The following is a 19,873-nucleotide window of genomic DNA, read 5'->3' on the forward strand; positions in this document are numbered from 1 at the left end:
AGATCATCAAACTTCCCCTAAATATGAAGCAAAGATCAAGTTTCATGACTAAGCATTTGAGTATTTTGATCTTTTGATTGCAACCTGAAAAATCTTCTGATTTCTGGGAAGATCAGAGATCAGAGTTTGTTTTTTCAGAATACAGAAATAGATATCAAATCTATTTTATTCTTATCTCGCTTGATTTTCCTTCTCCTTTAGAGTCTACTAAAGTAAAAAATTTCAAAATCTACTGATAATAATCATAGACCTTTAAATTTCCAAAGCTGAGAACATAAAGATGTTCTAACTAATACATTCCCCTAATTTCACAGAAAGCAATTAAATAATTTAAGGTCACCCAGCTCCTAGAGATAGGATCAGAATTTGAGTCTTTTATTTTTTTGGGGGGTAGGGGTGGGGGAAGATTAGCCCTGAGCTAACATCTGCTGCCAATCCTCCTCTTTTTGCTGAGGAATAATGGCCCTGAGCTAACATCTGTGCCCATCTTCCTCTATTTTTTCATGTGGGACGCCTGCCACAGCATGGCTTGATAAGCGTCCGTAGGTCCACGCCTGGGATCCCTGGGCCGCTGAAGCGCAGCACGCACTTAACTGCTGTGCCACTGGGTCAGCTCCTGGACTTGAGTCTTCTGATTCCCAGGCCAGTATGGGATTAGGGGTTCATCCAGTCAGTTTTTTTCATGGTCCATTTGCTATGGGCAGGACCCCATGTTGCCACTGGAGGATGCACTGGTAAATGAAACAGACGTGATTCCTGGCCTGGTGGAGCTTAACATTTGGTGACAGGGACTGACAATAAAGCAAGCAAACAAACATTCAAGTAAGAAATAAGAAGATAATGGGAAACTTTGATAGTTATCATGAAGGAAACTAACAGGGTAAAGTAACAGAGCATAACTGGATTGGGGGAAGATAGAGGAAATTACTTAGGGTCAAAGAAGGCCTCTCTGAGAAGGTGGCATTTAGGCAAAGATGAGAAGAGCAGGAAGGACTCAACCAAAGAGAGAGAGAGCGCCATGAGGAGTTGAGAGCAGTCAGTCTCAGGCAGAGGTTCAGGAATGAGTTTTGCATGTTCGAGGCAGTGAGAGGAGGCCAGGGCAGCTGCGGTGACCAAGAGGCTGAAAAGGAGGCAGAGGCAGATGAGCCGAGGTCTGGGAGGCATTACAACTGCGCTCCTCCAAAGTGCATCAGGAAACCAGAGGATTTTACTCACAGGAATGACCTGATCCAGTTTATGTTTTGGGGGATTTTTTGCAGGGAAAGATTCGCCCTGAGCTAACATCTGTTGCCAATCTTCCTCTTTTTTTTTTCCCTCCCCAAAGCCACAGCATGGCAACTGACAGACGGATGGTGTGGTTCCAAGACCGGGAAGCAAACCCAGGCCACTGAAGTGGTGAGCGCCAAACTTTAACCACTAGGCCATCAGGGCTGGCTCTGATTTATGTTCTTAAAGATTACTTTGATGTCTATGGACAGTAAAAGTAGTAAAGGCAGAGACATATTAATTTTCTTATTGGAGTCACACTAAATTTGGTAAGAAAAGAAAGCTAGCTTCTCCCAGGCATGGTAAATATGTTGTCTATGGAAATATTAGGCAACAACTTAGGTCATTTTACTAGGTGATTCTAATTGAGAATTAGTTGCCACTACATCCTTTCAATTATTGTTATTGTGAAACTCTTCAAGACTGCAGAGTATGCAGTACTTTACAGAGAAGAAAGTTGATCTTTGCCAATATAGAACTAGGCAAATAGAAATATAGGCCAATGGAGGCCAATGGCCCAGTGGTGCAGCGATTAAGTTTGCACGCTCTGCTTTGGTGGTCTGGGGTTCACCGATTCAGATCCTGGGCGCAGACCTAGCACTGCTTATAATGCCATGCTGTGGCAGGCATCCCACATATAAAATAGAGGAAGATGGGCATGCATGTTAGATCAGGGCCAATCTTCCTCAGCAAAAAGAGGAGGATTGGCAGTGGATTTTAGCTCAGGGCTAATCTTCCTCAAAAAAAAAAAAAGAGGGGCCAGCCCGGGGGCACAGCGGTTAAGTGCACACGTTCGGCTTCGGCGGCCTGGGGTTCGCTGGTTCAGATCCCGGGTGCAGACATGGCACCGCATGGCAAGCCATGCTTTGTTAGGCATCCCACATATAAAAAAAAAAGGAGAGGAAGATGGTCACGGATGTTAGCTCAGGGCCAGTCTTCCTCAGAAAAAAAAAGAAAGAAAGAAATATAGGCCAATGGAAAGAGAGCAGGTAAGCACATTAATGTAGGTAAGAGTAAAACTTATCCTTTGGGACTCTCTGGTCAGTTCTAAAGCTCTCTTCTCCCACCATCTCTCCCTCTCCCTGTACTTGCATGCGACAAACCCATCACCTCTGGTGTTACAGCCACATCTCAAAATCTTCTGTGATTTTTTTTTTTTTGAGGAAGATTAGCCCTGAGCTAACATCAGGTCCTCCTCAAGAGCATTTAAAAAAGATCAGCTAGGAGGGGGCCATCTTACACAACCTTGAAATAACAAGAAAGCTGAGCAATTCCTCAAAGATAGGATGGAGAGAAAACCCAGGAGGACCAGAGAGAGATTCTCATTTATGCTGGTCCTACTGAGGGCCTATTATGAGTCAGAGGTATTAGTGCCATGGAGATACAGAAATCTCCTATTTGAAATGATTATTGAAAAAATTACCTGCTACTGTAAGGAGTGTTGACCACATAAGCTGAAAACGTTCAAAAAGAAAAGAACCAGAGGCAGAATAGTGGACAGGACCAGAAAGGAAATTCTGGGTGGGAGCATCAGTATGAGCAATGACATGCACATAGGGATATTAGAAAATAGAAAAAAAGCTTCTGCACATATTAAGTGATCAATAAATGGTTACACATGACATGCTTAGAGCGTTAGGAAATAGCAGTAGTGGGGGATAATGTTTGATGAGAGGAGCTGGATTAAGGTGAGCTTTGGAAGTCAGGTAGCAAGGTTTCATCAGGGCACAAGACAGACTTGGTCAGCCAGGGAATAGACACATTATATCAACATCTGGAATACTGAAAAAATTTTGGTACCTCTAAAAGGAGAGAGAGGAAATACATGAACAAATTGTAAAGCAGTTGTGAGCAAGCAGTGAAGCTTAACTGAGCCCTTGCGTTGTGCAAGGAATTAGGCAGCGAAAGATTTAAGACATGGTCGGTTATTGGCCAAATCAACTATGACACCTCTGAAAAAGGAGACGGCATTCGGACATTAAAAAGAACGTATCCCTTAAAGGTATATGGTATAAAGGTATACCTCTTAAAGGTATATGGAACAGTCTTCACGTGAGTGTTAAATGAAAAAAGCAAGAAGCAAAACAAGCTTATCTGGTGCGCTGTTTCTAAAGAACATAGATGGGCTCTGGATGGATACACACAACACTGGTCACAAGGGTTCCCTCTTAGGAGAAGTAGGGGACTGGGGAGGAATGAAAAAGGACTGGCTTTTCACCATATTTTCTTGTGACCCTTTTGTATTTTCTATCAGATGCACATGTTGCCTATTCAAAAACAACTTTTGGAAATCTAAAACAAAAACTCAGTTCTTTTTCAAAGATGCTCACCATTTCATGTCATGGATCCCGTATCCTAATTTCACCTGTTTCAATCAAAGTGTGAACTTAACCTCTACAAGTGTACCTTTCCTGCATCTAGACTCACTAGTCATAGTTGATGCTTTTCTCTACTCCTGGCTGCCTCAGCAACAACAGAAGCAAGAAAACATGAGAAAATGAGGTCCTCTGGTCCCTGTAAACTTTTTATCTACGAGGGCTGCCTGCCTTCTACATTATCTGATTCCCCTGTCTCTTACTGAACCCACCTCCTACGGGGCAGTGACATTTTCTTAAGTTGAGGAAGATGAAGGAAGTTTTAAAAAAGAAGAAAAAAAAGCCCAGAGTTTGGCCAAATGTGCTCTTTCAAGCTCCTGCTTGAACTGCGTATTTCCTCTCAGCCTGAAGGAAATGCCTTTCAGCAAGAAGGGTGTTTTTGTCTCCAGTCCACACAGACCCAAACTTTTTCTCTCATCACGTGCCCGACTGAGCCAGTCGGGTGCTCTGTAACACGATCACGCTGGCCAGCCTCCTGACCCACCCGAGTAACAACAGGATTAGGCAGCAGCACAGCGACAGCAGCCACCGAGGCAGGGGCTGAAGGGGAAGAGGAAGCTGGCTGGGACCTTGGAGGAGCTGGGAACCGGCCCACTGCAGAGCTGAGCTGCAGGGGAAGGAGAGCTGTTTGCCAAGGTCAGGATACATCAAAGTTCACGTGAAGAAGGGCAAAGGGTGTTCTTACTTCTGCCGCCACTCTGTCCTCTCCACTTACAGTACAGGTGAGATTTGCCTCTCAACAGTGTCCTGGGGTGTTTTCTTAGTGTGCAGAGTCCCCTCCAAGTCTCTTGCTAATGTCTGCCTCTTCTGCCTGTGTTTGTACCATCTACTGCTTCTGTAGTCTTGTTCTTCTGGCAATTAATGGATCATTCTGTCAAATGGACTGGTTTTGGCTTCGAACTATGTGAGGGAGAAACTCCCAAATCAGAACTCAAAAGAGGAAAATTTAACTGGAAAAGACTGTTGGGAAGGTACTGTGGTCAAAATGCTTCTCCTCTCTAACCTGCCAGGGTCACCTGTAAGGAATGGGACCAATTACAACAATCTTAAAGTCCTAAGATAAATGGGTGGGCTACGAGCTGGTTCTGATGCCATGTACTGAGATTTATCCACAGTGGCTCTGGTTTAGAATTGCTGGTGGCCTGGTGATACCTATGGAAGGGTAAGAATATAGCGTGTACGGATGGAGGTGAACCATCAGCCAGTGGTTTTCAGGGTGCTTACACAGGCCCTTTGGGGCTTAAGGCAAGCAAGACAGGATACAGACTTGTGGGTTGCTTCAGTTTCGTGTGCAATTCCAACTAAATTTTTCTGATTGGGATATAAAGATTCAATTCAATTTGGTAAAACAGAAATGCTCTGAGCATCACCTTCTGACGTTAGAAAGGAAAGTTGTTAGTGCAAGGGAGAGGAGCTGAAATGTTCAATAGCAAATGTTGGACGCATCCTGAGAGCAAAAAACAATGCTTTTTATTCATTTATCCCTTCTTTCATTTATTCAGCAAATACTTCCTGAGTATCTGCTTCATGCCAGGCTTATGTTTGGTTCTGCAAATCTTAGTAAATGAGACGGGCAGGCTCCTTCTCACAGGCATGCAATCAAGTAGGGCAAGTAAACTCTTAAAGGATGCAAGTGCCCCGCAGCAAAAGCAGTGCAGGGGGCATTGCTCAAACTGTCCAGAGAGAGCCATGTTACTCTCAGAGTTTAACCTTTTCCTTCATGCATTTCCTCTTCTTGAATGAGTATTTTTTCCCTCCATAATAAAAGCATCATGGCCAAGTGATTAAGTTCAACTGCTCCACTTCGGCAGCCCAGGATTTTGCCAGTTCGGATCCTGGGCGCGGACACGGCACTGCTCATCAGGCCATGCTGAGGTGGTGTCTCACATGTCACAACTAGAAGGACCCACAACTAAAATATACAACTATGTACTGGGGGGATTTGGGGAGAAAAAGTAGAAAAAAAAAAGAAGATTGGCAACAGTTGTTAGCTCAGGTGCCAATCTTTAAAAAAAAGAATAAAAAATTTAAAAATGAATAAATAAAAGCATCACTTACGTACAGACCTTGGTCATAGCAGCTCCTCCACACCCTCTTACCAGAGGCTTTAAGCTGTGTAATTACGTTTCAGGTCAGTTTCCGCAGCCCTGGAGACAGACTGCTCAGCTTTTTCCAAGAACACAGACCGCTTGAGAGCAGAAGCTGGAGTAACCGGATTCCAGTCCTCATGTCTGTGGCCCTCTCCCTGTGTCATTGCCCACTTATGGAGTAGAATATCTGCTGTTCCAAAAGCACACGTAGCACCAGGCAGTGTTGGGAAGCCTGTGAGTTTGGAACAAGTCAGTTCTGCTATCTAGGCTTATCTCCTTAGCTATGAAACAGAAGGGGGAGACCAGATGATCCGTAAGCGTTTTTGTTGTTGTTATTTTTTAATCTCCTCTAAAAGTAAATGATTCCAATAATTTCACAAGATGTTTATGAAGAAACAATGCACATTCATGTAAAGATGATATATCTTATGCCTATAAGATACCTATACCTGTAAAAACATTCATCAACCATGCAGAACATTCAGGAACCTGGAATCTGAAAGAAAATCTGAAAGAATCAGGCTGTAGACAAGTAAAACTTAAACTATCTCTACTCCTCCCACCCTCAACCCATTCTTCTGTCCCCGTATTCAGATTCATGAGGTCATGAACATCAGATGTAGCCTCATTACCTACAGTGTAGCCATTTACCTACATTGAGGATTTTGCAATAAAAACATTGCACATTCAGAATCATCTGCTTTCAAAAGAACCACATTGGGGCCGGCCCTGTGGCCGAGTGGTTAAGTTTGCACGCTCTGCTTAGCTGGCCCAGGGTTTCACTGGTTCAGATCCTGGGTGTGGACATGGCACCACTCATCAGGCCATGCTGAGGTGGCATCACACATAGCACAACCAGAGGGACCTACCACTAGAATATACAACTATGTACTGGGGGCTTTGGGGAGAAGAAGAAAGAAAAAAAAAAAACCACATTAACAGGTATCTAATTTGGATAATCTCACAATATATATCAAATTCCCTTTAAGGGAGAATCAATTCATTGTTGTACTTGAATATTTACTTTTAGTGCATTTCATTTCTTTCCCAAATGCATTACCATCATAAATACTACTTCATATTCTCTTCCTACATACTTTCTCCTTTGGAAAATCAAAGTTGTATAGTATCACTTTATTAAATAGGTCATGTCTTATTCATCTTTGTATCCTCTGTGACTAGCATTGTATCTGGCACACAATAAACGTTTTTTAAAAGAATGGTTAATATTTTAGAGAAAAAATATTCTATTTTTCCTTTAGTATTAAAAAAAAATACACACACAATATCTAATCCATTATTCATGGCTAATAGAGACCCATCGCATTCCTTTGTGTCCCTTTAGAATCCTGATGCCCACGCTGCATTCATCAGCATAAGCACATTCTAGACTTTTTTGCAGACTCAGTTGGTAAATAAGCACTGAATTCAAGTTCGGCCACCAAATTGCTGTGTAATTTGAAACTGAATACTGAATATCTCTGTGCCTCCATTTCTTCATATGGAAAATGGGGGCATCAGAATAGATGAGCTTACGACAACTTCCTGTTCTTAGATGAGAGCCTTCAAAAGATAAGAGAAAAATCAGAGAGAGGAAGCACAATAAAAATGTAATGATTATAGTACTTATATTAAATTTTTAGTAATTGTTGATTTTGTTTGCCAAAATTTCTAACTTGAGTGCTACCATTGGCAAACAATGTCCAGGAACTTCTTTGGGTAAGGACACATCTGCCCACATGTTTGAGGTCTCCTCTGGAGCCTTTCTGACTCCCTCTGCTCACTTAAACCTAAAACATGTCTGCAGGCAGGTAGAGAAGCACAGAAAACAAGCTGCTTTGGCATAAAATATTCAACAGAATGATAGTTTGTGCGGCTTAGAGGAGTCAGCTACCTAGATAAATATCTTGGGAGATAGCATCAGGGCCTACTGACCTAGCCAAAAGAACAAATGGCATGTTAGAAAGTTCTTCATTGCTTCCAGTGAAATCGGACGTCAACAGATAAATTCTGTGACTCCTGCAGTCAAAAGGGCTTTCCCACCACTGGAAGATAAACAGTCACTTTCCCTTTGACCAGGTTTACATGACCTTGTTCCAAGGTCAAAATTACATATCAGCCTCTAATCACTCAGTCTCAGCAACACTCAGTTTCTATAACATGGACACAGCGGCTGTCAGCACCCTGCCATGTGGCATCAACCACAGCCATCGTAGTCTCGTTTAGTTTTTGTTTTTACTTTTAATATCTGGTTCTGTTTACTTATACTCTATCCCCAACCTGCATCTCAGAAGAGTTTGAGATAGTTTCCAATAAAAGGATATATACAATAGAACAGCTGCAAATAAGTAAAAACTGATAAGAAACCAGGCACTCAATAAATACCTTTTGTACTGTTTTGATGGGTGTGGAGGGTGGCGATGACCTGTAGAGAAAAGAACCAGGTGCTTTATTGCTATGGCTTTGCTTTTGGACTATGAAAAATTAACAAAAAAAGACAAGGCAGAGCACTCGTTCTTAATCATAGTTATCTTTAATAATCTGATGAAGGCTATGGATCTTTCTACACTGAAAAATGAACATGAAAAACTGGCATACAATTTCAGGGAAGACAAAGATTTCTCAAAGCCCTTCAGGAATTGAAATTAATCTGATTTAGAGTAAAGGGAAAGCAAATTAGAGTAAAGGGAGAGCTAATTACCAATTTTCAATCAAATGTTTCCTATGAATGGGCATTGAATACATTAAAAAAATTTTTAATGTGTCTGCAATTTTCTGAATACATAACATTTACTCATGGTACAAAATTCAAAAGGCAAAAAAAAAAAAAAAAAGACATATGGTAAAAAGATAGCCTCCCTTCTACCCTGGTCCCCAGCCGGCCAGTTTACCTCACCAGAAGCCACCATCTTAACCAGTTTCTTAGCTAACCTTCCAGTGATAGCCGAATATTCTATGCATTATTCTATGCATACATAAGCAGCACACACACACTCATACACATATACACACACGCACACTTGCATATGTTCCACACATTGTTTTTTCACTTACTCTTTCTGGAGAGTACACACAAAGCTGCCTTATTCCTATAATGCCTGCAGAATGTTTCATTAGTGGATGTACTATAATTTATTAAACCAATCCTCTATTGATGAAATTTAAGTTGTTTCCATACTTTAGCCATTAAAGACAATATCACAATGAACATCCTCGTACACATCATTTTTTATATACAGAATTATATAATAGAAGAAAAAAATCCCAAGAAGTGTAACTGAGCATTAAATTTAACTCTGAGCTTACTGGCAGCCAAAGCAAAAAGGGGTGGGGGGGAGGAGGACACCAAAATGGTTGTCTAATTTTTTTGCATTCTGCAAGAAAGCATACCACTTCTTCCAAGGAGGAAAACTTCTGTGCACTAATGTCCTTATAGGAATTTATCATCTGTATCCTCATAAAAAGTACACTGCTTTTTTTGAAGAACTAAATAATGGAGTAAGAAATATCTTTAATGGTAGTTTTAATATTCGTGAAGCAGATGCTCATATCTATCTTGATTTTTTTTAAAAGTATGGTCTGACTAAAACCCAGTGTTCCTTGAGTCAGCTAAAATAGATCTGGGAGGACAAGTTTCAGTTCTGAGGTTGAAAACCATGTATCCAAGAGCAGAGAGAAGGCCCAGGCATTGATCTCCTTTAAAGATTTCTTGGGTATATCCTGCCCCACTCAGCATTTTCTTAGCTGTGGCCCAGACCTGTAGCCCAGAACTTTCAATACGGATTTTGGAATGATGGGTTTATGTATCTAGACTGAGAGTTTCTCCTTCATCTTTGCATCTCCAGGGCTCCTTGCCCATAGTAAGTTTTTCATAAATGTTCCTGGAAGGAATCAAAGACCACATCTCATTAGCTTCACAAGCTCTTGGCAAAGAGAATGGTGATGATAAGCCTAGGTTGAGATTTTGATTTGTAAGTGAAGTTCCTATGGTAGGACATAGCAAAAAGAGTCCTGGAAGCTTAAAAAAACAAACCAACCAAAACTCCCCTCAGCTTCCTCCCCAAACAGAATGGTTATCTCAACAGGGTCAACAGAGCCTCTCACACTTCCTAACAAGCACTGAGGAGGGAACCCATGGTGACGTGAAGGTTCCACCCTCTGCGAGTGGTCTGCACATGTTCAGATATGCACACATTCTCCAAGTCTTTCCCAACTTGAGGTGTTTTCTTTGACTTTCGGTTCCTTGTCATTGAGACACTTGATAGACCTAGCCCCAAAGATACCTAGCACCACTGCCTTTCTCATAATGATCTGGGCTTTGGGGGTCTCCCGGCAGCAGGCAAACTGCAGGATCGAGAATGACTCTGCCTCGTGCCAGAATCTTTCACCTTGTGAGGGTGAGTTCTCATTCATCTTGAGGATGTGGGCCGAACTGAGATAGGACCAACAGAAATTGCTCAGGACGATGCAGGTGGAGAAAATCATTATTTAAAAGAGAACTCTTTGTAATCCTTATAAGCTCAGATCATTAAGTAACATTTGCTGTCCTGGATGTGGGGCAGGGTGTTTGCCAGAGGTTGGACTGAGACTTCCCGTCCTGAAGTATTCACTCAACTCTTTTTCTGGAAGCCTCAGATGGTACAGAATGTGACTGTGGAGGCCCCCTAAGACTCCAGAAAGCAAAGGGACCCTGCTGCCATCCTGTATCAGAATAAGGAGTAATGCTTACAGCTCCCCTCTGTTACTTCTTTCCTAGGTTTTCATGAGAACTCACAGTGAGGTAGAACCCCACAGCTACAAGCCACAACAGGTTCCCCTGCTGGTGGCCAGGCAATAGAGGGAGCTGGAGGAGGAAGCAGTCCTGGCAAAGGATCAGATCACAGGGCTACAGAGTGGCTGAAATCCATTCCCCTGCCTCCAGGTGGGGGTTAGGCTGACAGCGCACCAAACATTCTGGTGCCTTTTCCTAAATCAGATGCTATTGCCCTGGCTGGGTATCAAATGTCCCAGTATTTCTCCCTGAGAAGCTTTTCCTCTGAGCTGACTGCGTACCTTCTGCTGTACTGTAGTTCACAGCGGGGATGGTGAGCCGCTTGCTTACACCTCCTTCTAATGTCCCAACTCCTCAAACCCTTGAAGGTACTTTCTAGGTCACCATTCTCTCTTCCTTTCTCCAGCCTAAGTAATCTATAAGAAACATGGATCAAAGGGAAGCAGTATTTCCTAAGGTCATAGCTGGTAAACATGCATCCAGAATAATAAAACCAAGTACAATCATAGACAAAAAATAAAATATCCTTACAGATTTTGGAAGCTGGGCCCTGATTCTGGTGCTGCCATCTGTAAACTCCGGGGGGGGTCACCTGGCCCCCTTTGTCTAGGTTTCTTCATCCTTGTCACATGGCAGGACCAGGTGACTTGTAGTGTTCCTCATCAGCCAGATTATGACACTGTTCAGTAGGGACAGTAATAAGTGTTGGTGAGGATGTAGAGAAATTGGAACCCTCATACATTGTTGTTGGGGATGTAAATGGCGCAACCACATAGAAAACAGTTTGGCAGGGGCCGGCTCCGTGGCCGAGTGGTTAAGTTCGCGCGCTCCGCTGCGGCGGCCCAGGGTTCGGATCCCGGGCGCGGACATGGCACCGCTTGTCAGGCCACGTTGAGGCGGCGTCCCACATCCCACAACTAGAATGACCTGCAACTAAGATATACAACTATGTACGGGGCCGGGGCGGGGTTTGGGAAATAAAGCAGAAAAAAAAAAAGGTTGGCAACAGTTATTAGCCCAGGTGCCAATCCTTAAAAAGAAAAAAAAAAGAAGATTGGCAACAGTTGTTAGCCTAGGTGCCAATCTTTAAAAAAAAAGAAAAAGAAAACAGTTTGGCAAAAGGTTAAATAGAGTTACTCTAGGAGCCAGCAATTTCACTCCTTATCCAAGATAAATAAAAACATATGTCCACGCAAAAACTTGTGCATGAATGTTCATACATTATTCATAATAGCCATAAAGTGGCAATGCCTCAAATGTCCGTCAATGGAAGAATGGATAAACAAAATATGATATGTGCATATAATGGTATGTTATTTGGCAATAAAAAAGACTGAAGTATAGATACATGCTACAAAATGAACAAACGTCGAAAACATTATGCTAAGTGAAAGAAGCCAGTCACAAAGGACCCCATGTTGTATGATTCGATTTATACGAAATGTCCAGAATAGGAAATTCCATAGAAATAGAAAGTGGATTAATGGTTGCCTAGGACTAGAGTAGAAGGGGGAGAGTAGAGGCACCGGACATTGATGGCTATGGGATGCAGGCTTTCTCTTTGGGCTGTTGAAAATATTCTAAAATCAATTGTGGTGATGAATGCACAACTCTGTGAATATACTAAATGCCATAAAAACGTAGACTTTAAATGGGCAAATTGTATGGTATGCAAATTATACATCAATAAAAATACTTTTAAAAAGAAAGAATAAGAACAAGTACAATTTTAAAGTCCAGATTACCAGATTTTATAGTCCTGTACAGTCTGTGCATAAGTGTGGGGACATATTTTTGTAAGTGTCTTTGACAGTAATAGAATTAGCTTGTTGTAAATGAAACTTACAAATCCTTAAAACTTAGATCAAAAATCTAGTACCAAAGTACTATGTAATCTACTTAGAATTAAGGTTTTTATTTTTCGATTCAAAGTAGTTTATCTCTGTATGCATTGACTTGTGGTGCGTAAAAATAAAAGCAGGGAAAAGCACACTTATTATGTTCATATGGCCCAAAACATCTCATTTGGCATAAGTAATGGACAATGCCATTTTTGTCTGTTTTTTGTTTATTTATTTTGCTATCTAAGTAGAGATGCAATTGGTTTTTAATCAGTGTTCATCACCTTTTAACATTGGAATTTTTTCTAGTAGTCTAATGACTACTGTTTGGGTTCCTTAAACAATATCCTTTTTGTTTGATCATTTTCTTTTTATATAACTAGGAAAATTCTGCAACATCACATTAGAAAATAAAAATGAGCAAATCTTATTTTCTCCATTTTTTAAGTATTCCCGTTATTAAGACTCCCAGAATAATTTATCCTGTCATCCTTTCAAATAGAGATCTCACACACATTCCTAACGATTCTCCTTCTAGACAATTCTTGTTAGGCTGTAAATTTTAAAAGGAGGTTATTGCATGGCATTCATATCCATTTACTTCTCCCACAGAACTGTTGACTGGTTTCAGAAAAATCTTGGTCCTTGTTTTTAAACCAACCAACAAATAATAACAAAGAATACAAAATTGAACCAAGTCAACTTAGAACTACTCTTTAAGTCCTGGTTAAATCATTCTTTTATCTTACAGCAACAACTCTTTAGTAAATTGAAGAAACGGAGAAATAATAAATAAGTTTTTAAAAAGCTTCATAACATATTTTTGTAGTTGCTGGACCTCATATCTCTATTTTTTTTTTTTTTGAGGAAGATTAGCCCTGTGCTAACACCTGCTGCCAGTCCTCCTCTTTTTGCTGAGGAAGGCTGGCGCTGAGCTAACATCCATGCCCATCTTCCTCTACTTTATATGTGGGACGCCTGCCACAGCATGGCTTGATAAGCGGTGCATAGGTCCATGCCCAGGATCCGAACGAGCAAACCCTGGGCCACTAAAGTGGAATGCGCGAACTTAACCGCTGCGCCACTAGGCCGGCCCCTGGACCACATATCTCTTGCCCCTCCCCTCTGCTACTCTTCCTTTCTGGTGTTTTCCTGGCTATTCTTGCTTATTTCTCCATATAAATTTTAGAATCTGTTCATCTGATTCCAGGAACAACAATAACAAACAAACAAAGCTGTTGGCATTTGTACTGAGATAAGTTTGATTTTAAAAATTAATTTACAGCTAGAAGGACCTGCAACTAAAAGTATACAACTATGTTCAGGGGTGGGTATGGGAAGATAAAGCAGAAAAGAAAAAAAAAAAAAGATTGGCAACAGTTGTTAGCTCAGGTGCCAATCTTAAAAAAAAAAAAAAAATTAATTTAGGGGGAACTCTTGCTTTTATAATGCTGGGTCTCCCACCCACCCACATGCTGGGTCTTCCCATTTCTTCAAGTCCACTTGCGTTGCCCTTCAGGAGTATTTTAAAATTTCCTCATCTAGATTTTCTACGTTTCTTATTAAAGTTACTAGGTATTTTATCTTTTTTGTTGTTGCCTCATCCATCATTTCTTCCAACTAGTTGTTTATATGTATATATGAAGGCTATTGATTTCTGAACCTTAATTTTATATCCTACTAACTTATTCAATTCTATTATTGTTTGTGATAGTTTTGCAATTGACTGTCTTTTCCAGGTATACCATCATATTATCTAAAAATAGTGATAATTTGATGTCTTCCTTCCCAATTCTTTACCTCTGCCCATTTTCTCTCGTCTAATTGCATTGACGAACACCCCATTTAATGTGGTGATAGTGAACATAATTCTCTTGTTCTGGACTTTAATAGGCATATGCTACCTTAAATGCTAACCCCAATTCCAAGCCCAGTTCCTCTCTGTCCCCACCCTGAAGCCTCTCCTAGCCATTCCCTTCCCAGCCACTGGGCTTCTTCTACCATCCTATATTGCTAGGTTTTGTCCCCACTGGACTATAAGCAATCTGAGGGCAGTGGCCTGGTTGTATACTTCCCTGTGTGCCCCACAGCATCTACCCAAGTCCCAAGGGCCTTGCACAGAGTAGGTCCCCAACAAACCACACTTGGCTGATTAAATTAGGTGAGGTGAATTTCATTGTGTCGGCGCAATCTCTTCCAGTTTCAGAGACTTAGGGAAGTGCTATCCCGAAGCAATTCAATCTTCCAGTTTCCATTTTCTGCCAAGAAGACGGGATGGGAGTTGGGAGTGGGTTAGAAGGATATTTTCTAGAGCCAGGCTCTGCCTCCTATACCTCAGATGATTGCCAGTTTCCATCTCACTCTCCTACTGTCACCGTTACCGACTCATAACACAGAGCATATGTAGCCTGGGTTGGCAGTAAAGTCCCTCAGAACCACCTCAGCAATGAGTCTAAAATGCAGTTTCCTAGGCTCCACACTCAGAGATGCTGATTTGGAGTGTAGCCTGGATATCTGGGTGTCAGCAAACCCTGAGGTGACCCTGATGTAAGGATTCCTGAGGCACATCTGAGGAAACACTGGCTCAACAAACCGAGTCCTCTGCTTGATTCATCCTCTGCACATATGCGAAGCACCTACTGTGTGAAGGCTCAGGGAAAGATACACAGCCTGTCCTTGTGGCACTTACCACCTCCCAGCGGAGGTCGCAAGAGTGGGAGACACTATTGTTAGTCCCATTTTACAGCTGAGGAAACAGGCTCAGAGAGGACAATTTGACCAAGGTCACAAAACTAGTAAGTAAGAGTCATAATGCAGATATGATCGTGCCAAAGGTGTCAGTTTCCAAAGCCCACTGTCTTGATGATTTCTCTGTATAACTACACGTATTGGTTGAATCACGTTGGACAGTTTGCATAATGCTTCAATTTCAGTCAGGAAGACAAATCCAGCCCATGTGTGGTAACCCGACCTCTGACTCCACAGAGGTTAAGGAAGCTGTCCCAGAAAGTCAGGGGCCGAGTCTTGGCTGCAGCCGTAGCTCCTCGGGGCCCTAGGCCATCGGCATTTAGGGTGATGTGGGCTCAGAGGGCACATTTCTTCTGAATGAGACAGGGTCATACTGAAGCAGAGAGTGAGGCTATTCAAAAGAAGGATTCGCCACAGCCCATCTCCTAGATAGCCAATTCCAGGCAGACAAGGTCCCATTGCCAACCTCCGGTTTCATATTACAGATGCCCAGACCAATTCAATCTCTGGAGGTGGGACCCAGACAGAGGTGGTATTTTTTTAACTCCCCAGGTGATTTTAATGAGTAGCCGGCATTAAAAATCACTCCTAGCCATTCACCTTGACTTTCTCCATTCCCTATTTCCTTGGTTGCATGTGAAAATGCAATCCAGACTCACCTGTGTTTTCTTATTCCAGATGAAGGGAAAAGCTGGAAGTATGCTACATGAGAAGCAAAAGCAGGTAAACACCAGCACCCACCCACCCACCAAATTGGTGAGAATGCAGCCAGTCATTCTTTCCATATCTGCACCTGCTGGGGGACCAAGGCTTAGGGGCAGCTGACACACTGGTGATGTGCTCATTTTAATAGCTGAGCAGAGACCACTTGACTCCAATATGCCTTATAACCAAAGCCACTCTGCCTACAGGAGGGAGCACGCCTGCATAAGGGTAGTTGAAAAGCCCAGTAGCTGTTTTACCATCGTCTCTTGGGCCTTAGAATGCCCCATGCCTCGGGCCTCTGGAACCACCCCTTCCTATAACTGCTCTGGGGAAGAGAGAGAGGCCTACTGAGGGCTGGAAATTGGGGCTGGGAACCAGCTCTTGGCCCCAGCTAACTTCTGCGCTGCCTGCTCCTGCACTGCACAGAGCCCTTTGTCCTGTCTATATTCTCTTCACTTGGGCTGCTGGAGAGAGAGAAAACATGATAATCCCTGAAAAAATATCTAATCCTACACATAAAATTGAGGTTTTAAATTGACTTAGCCTGATTTGATTAAATTGAAATGAAAAATTACTAGTGAGTCTGGAAAATTTCCTGAAGAGGGTCTTCTTAATCCTAAAAAAGGAATAATTGGAATAGCCTAAAATAACCTGTCTGGAAAACTTGGGGGTGGCCTTTGAGTGGCCTGTGTAGGAGAACAAGTTCGTCTGGTCCTGCCGATTCAGCCCTCAGAGAGAGAGAGAGAGAGAGAGAGAGGGAGAGAGAGAGAGGAGCTCATTTCCAGAGCTCAGGACCCCAGCGAGCGCTAGCCCTTCAAAAACTTTTCACTGACTGTGGAAAATGACATTTCTTTTTGGTCTTTTGATCAAAAGTGGGACAGGACGGGATAAGCTGAGAAGAAATGATTCATTGCAGATTCAGGTTGCTCTGAATTGATCAATTAAAACAATCTGCTCCTTCAGATCCCAAAGGTCTGGATTAAAATGTAGCATCCTACTAGATCAGCCTCCCCCACAACACCCACCCCTCTACCCCCTACAGGGCCGGAGTCACTAACTGCAGGTTAGCCCCAGCACACACCTGTAAGGACCACCATCTCCAGTTCTTTCCTATGAAAGAACATGAGCAGACTCTATCTGGGCTTAGAAACAGAACGTAAGGGACGTTTGTAATTCCTGTCCGTGGTACAGTAGAAATTGGTGACACACCTGGCAGCCAGGGTTTTCCTTCTCCAAATCTGGGACCTTCTTTTTTGACCATCAAGCTTGCAATAATCTCTGCTTTAGGCTTTTGGAGGCTCACATATAAGGACCTCCCAGTGATTGCCAGTGACCTTGTCACCAACTGCTACCTGGAGGATCTCAAGGGTGGGTTTGGGTATTTTAGTTGTTTTTCCAAGTTGTTCTTTTTCCTTTTGTTATGTTAAGGAGATGCAGTCACCAACCACCCTGAACCAGACCAAGCCTTAGCACAAGAGCTACGCCTGTGACCTTTGCCTTATTTCTTATGCTAAGCTCTCTGCAGGAGGCGCTTAGGCCTTATTACCATAACCTGCAGTGTATTTGGAAGCATGTTTTCCAGCTGAGCCTGCACAAGCGAATACCCACCTCTCCCTTTTGAATCTTCATTCCCCACCTGAAATAAAAGTCCCAGCTTGCCTTTGTTCGGGGACACCATGACTTTGGAAATGATGCCTCATGGTCTCCTATTTGTCGCGAATATACTTGACTTTGTGAGACGATTACTTGTGGTGGAGAGTCTGATTTGACTCGCCAGGAGGGAACCCCCTTTGGTTTTGGTAACAGTCTGTTCTTTGACCCTAGAACCACTCAACGTCCTGTGCAGCTCGCAGCCCAGACTAATCTCCCTGGAAGGCAGAAGAATTATTGAAAGTCAGAATGTGTGTTCATTCACTCTTTCCTTCAAGGGCAAGAGGGTGATGGGGATGGGAAAACGGGCCAGGCCCACAAACACAATGACGTTCCTACAGCCTCATCAAGGGTTCTGCAGATCCTTCTGTGATGGCCGTCTCAGCTTGCCTGCCCACTGGAATTAGCTGGGGAACTTTACAAAATATGGAGACCCAGGCCCACCTCAGAGGATCTTATGTGCTGGGGTCAGGGAGGGGCCTGGGCATCAGGATTTTTCAAAGCTCTCCGGTGATTTCAGGGTGTAGATAATGGGTGTCACTGGTGATGTAATCCCATTGATGCGGGGTCGGTGAGCTGAGGAGTCAAAAGAAAGATTTCTTGAGCTCTCAAGATCTGGCAGTAGTGCTCTTTTATTTAGAGAATAGTGTGGAATAGCATGGGGACAGGACCCATGGGCAGGCAGAGCTCCTGCTGCTTCCCCAAGTTGAGGGTTAGGGCTAAATTTAAGGCATAGGTATGTGAGTCATCTCTTTACGAAGACAAAGGAAAGAACATGAAAAAAGTTAAAATGGTATCAGTGCAGGTGGGGTCTGGTCGTTGGGTGATCCCATGACTTTTAGACAAGAATCAAATCGGATTAAGTAAAGGTTAGAAAGGTTAGAAGCCACCACCCTAAATCAGTTACATGAGATTGCCAGACAGCAACCAACTTAAGTTCTTGCCTCTGGCATTAAGAGTTTCTAGAGATAAGGCCGTCCCCCTTCTTCCTGGCACAGAGAGGGAGGCATCTTTACAGATAGCGGTTTCCCTTAGAAATGTAAATCTTTCCCAACAAAGGGACAAGGAAGCAAATTCCACTCCTTGGAGCCTAATTCTCATCTGTAGTTTTAAAAGTAACCAGCCTAAAAGTCCTCATCATAAACCGCTTTAAAATTAAGCAGCCTAAAAATCCTCATCACCATGACTGCTGGAGGGCTCACCTGGCCTCAAAGTGATGAAATTGCCTGCTAGTTTCTCTGGAGTCTGGTTTGTTCTCTTCCCTCCCTCAACTTTGAGCTCTAATTTTCATAAACACAACCGTATGCAGATGGAAAGTTCTTGACAAAGAGCCTCCCATAGAAGCTGGGAAAAGGTCAGCAGAGTGCCGTGCCGGTGTCACTCCTGTCAGTCCTCAGCAGTGAGCAGCATATGAAGGCAGGAGGCTAGCTGGGGCCTGACACTTTCTTGTCCTCCCCTAGGAGGGACACATCTGGGGCTCCATGAGGAAGACAGCTTTCATCCTGGGCTCTGGCCTTCTCTTGCTTGTGGCCTTCTGGAATTCAGTCACATGGTGAGTCTGCTCAGCCAACTTTAATTCAGGACCTGGGAACAGTGTATGGTGGTCTGGGAGCAGTGCGGTGGTGATCTGGGAGCAGTGCGGTGGTGATCTGGGAGCAGTGTGGTGGTGGTCTGGGAGCAGTGTGGTGGTGGTCTGGGAGCAGTGTGGTGGTGGTCTGGGAGCGGTGTATGGTGGTCTGGGAGCAGTGTATGGTGGTCTGGGAGCAGTGTATGGTGGTCGGGGGGCAATGTAATGGTGGTCTCAGAGCAGAACATGGAATTAAGGAGCTGTCTGCCCACCAGTCTTAACCCAGAAACCTGAATGATTTTTCTTCCAAGGCATCTTCAGAGATTTTGGGGTGCTTCTGGCTACTTTTGGCAAGCCCAGTGGGAGAGGCTGCTGTCTACATTTGAAGGAAAGGAGTGGATCCTCTACATTATAGGTGAGGTTCCAGGACCACCCGCACTGAGAGTTTGGCTAGTTGGTTATAGATTCATTCTTTTCCTGTTGTTTAGTTCTCTACTTGGGGACTTCTCAGCTTGTTATTCCAAGGAATGAGGACGTAAAGTTTAAGACGGTGGTAACCCCAAAGAGTGTTAAACTTGTGGGCAAACTGGAAGGAATGTCTAAGGATATCTAAGAAAACAATTCGAGAAGTTGACACCCCCCCCAAAAAATTTAAAAATGAAAAAAGAAATCATTTGTTTGAAAACAAATGCATATGTAGAGCAATAATCCTGCTTATAGATGTCATGTTCACACGCACAGAGAGCTGCTCTATCTCGTGTGAGGCTGTGTCCTTGCACCTGGTGCAATCTAGCTCCCGGGGCCAGAGAGCAAGCTGTTGCTCAGTAAATATTTACTGATAGTGTGAATGGCTCGAAGCA

The 19,873-nt window shown here is 43.1% G+C and overlaps 1 protein-coding gene across 3 annotated transcripts in view; it reads left to right on the forward strand.

The window, feature by feature from the left end:
- Positions 1-4,095: 4,095 nt before the first annotated feature.
- FAXDC2 (fatty acid hydroxylase domain containing 2) overlaps positions 4,096-19,873 on the forward strand; it is a 36,297-nt gene continuing 20,519 nt past the window's right edge. The window contains exons 1-4 of one of the 3 annotated variants that reach the window (XM_046666536.1): positions 4,096-4,277; positions 15,770-15,814; positions 18,907-18,998; positions 19,325-19,428. In XM_046666536.1, coding sequence (XP_046522492.1) covers positions 15,770-15,814; positions 18,907-18,998; positions 19,325-19,428 — 241 coding nt within the window. In that variant the 5' untranslated portion in view covers positions 4,096-4,277. Of the gene's footprint in view, positions 4,364-15,769; positions 15,815-18,906; positions 18,999-19,324; positions 19,429-19,873 lie in introns of all 3 variants that reach the window. The other 2 variants (XM_046666535.1, XM_046666537.1) reach the window with 2 other exon arrangements.

The sequence above is a fragment of the Equus quagga genome, chromosome 7, assembly GCF_021613505.1.
Source record: "Equus quagga isolate Etosha38 chromosome 7, UCLA_HA_Equagga_1.0, whole genome shotgun sequence".
Lineage (NCBI taxonomy): Eukaryota > Metazoa > Chordata > Mammalia > Perissodactyla > Equidae > Equus > Equus quagga.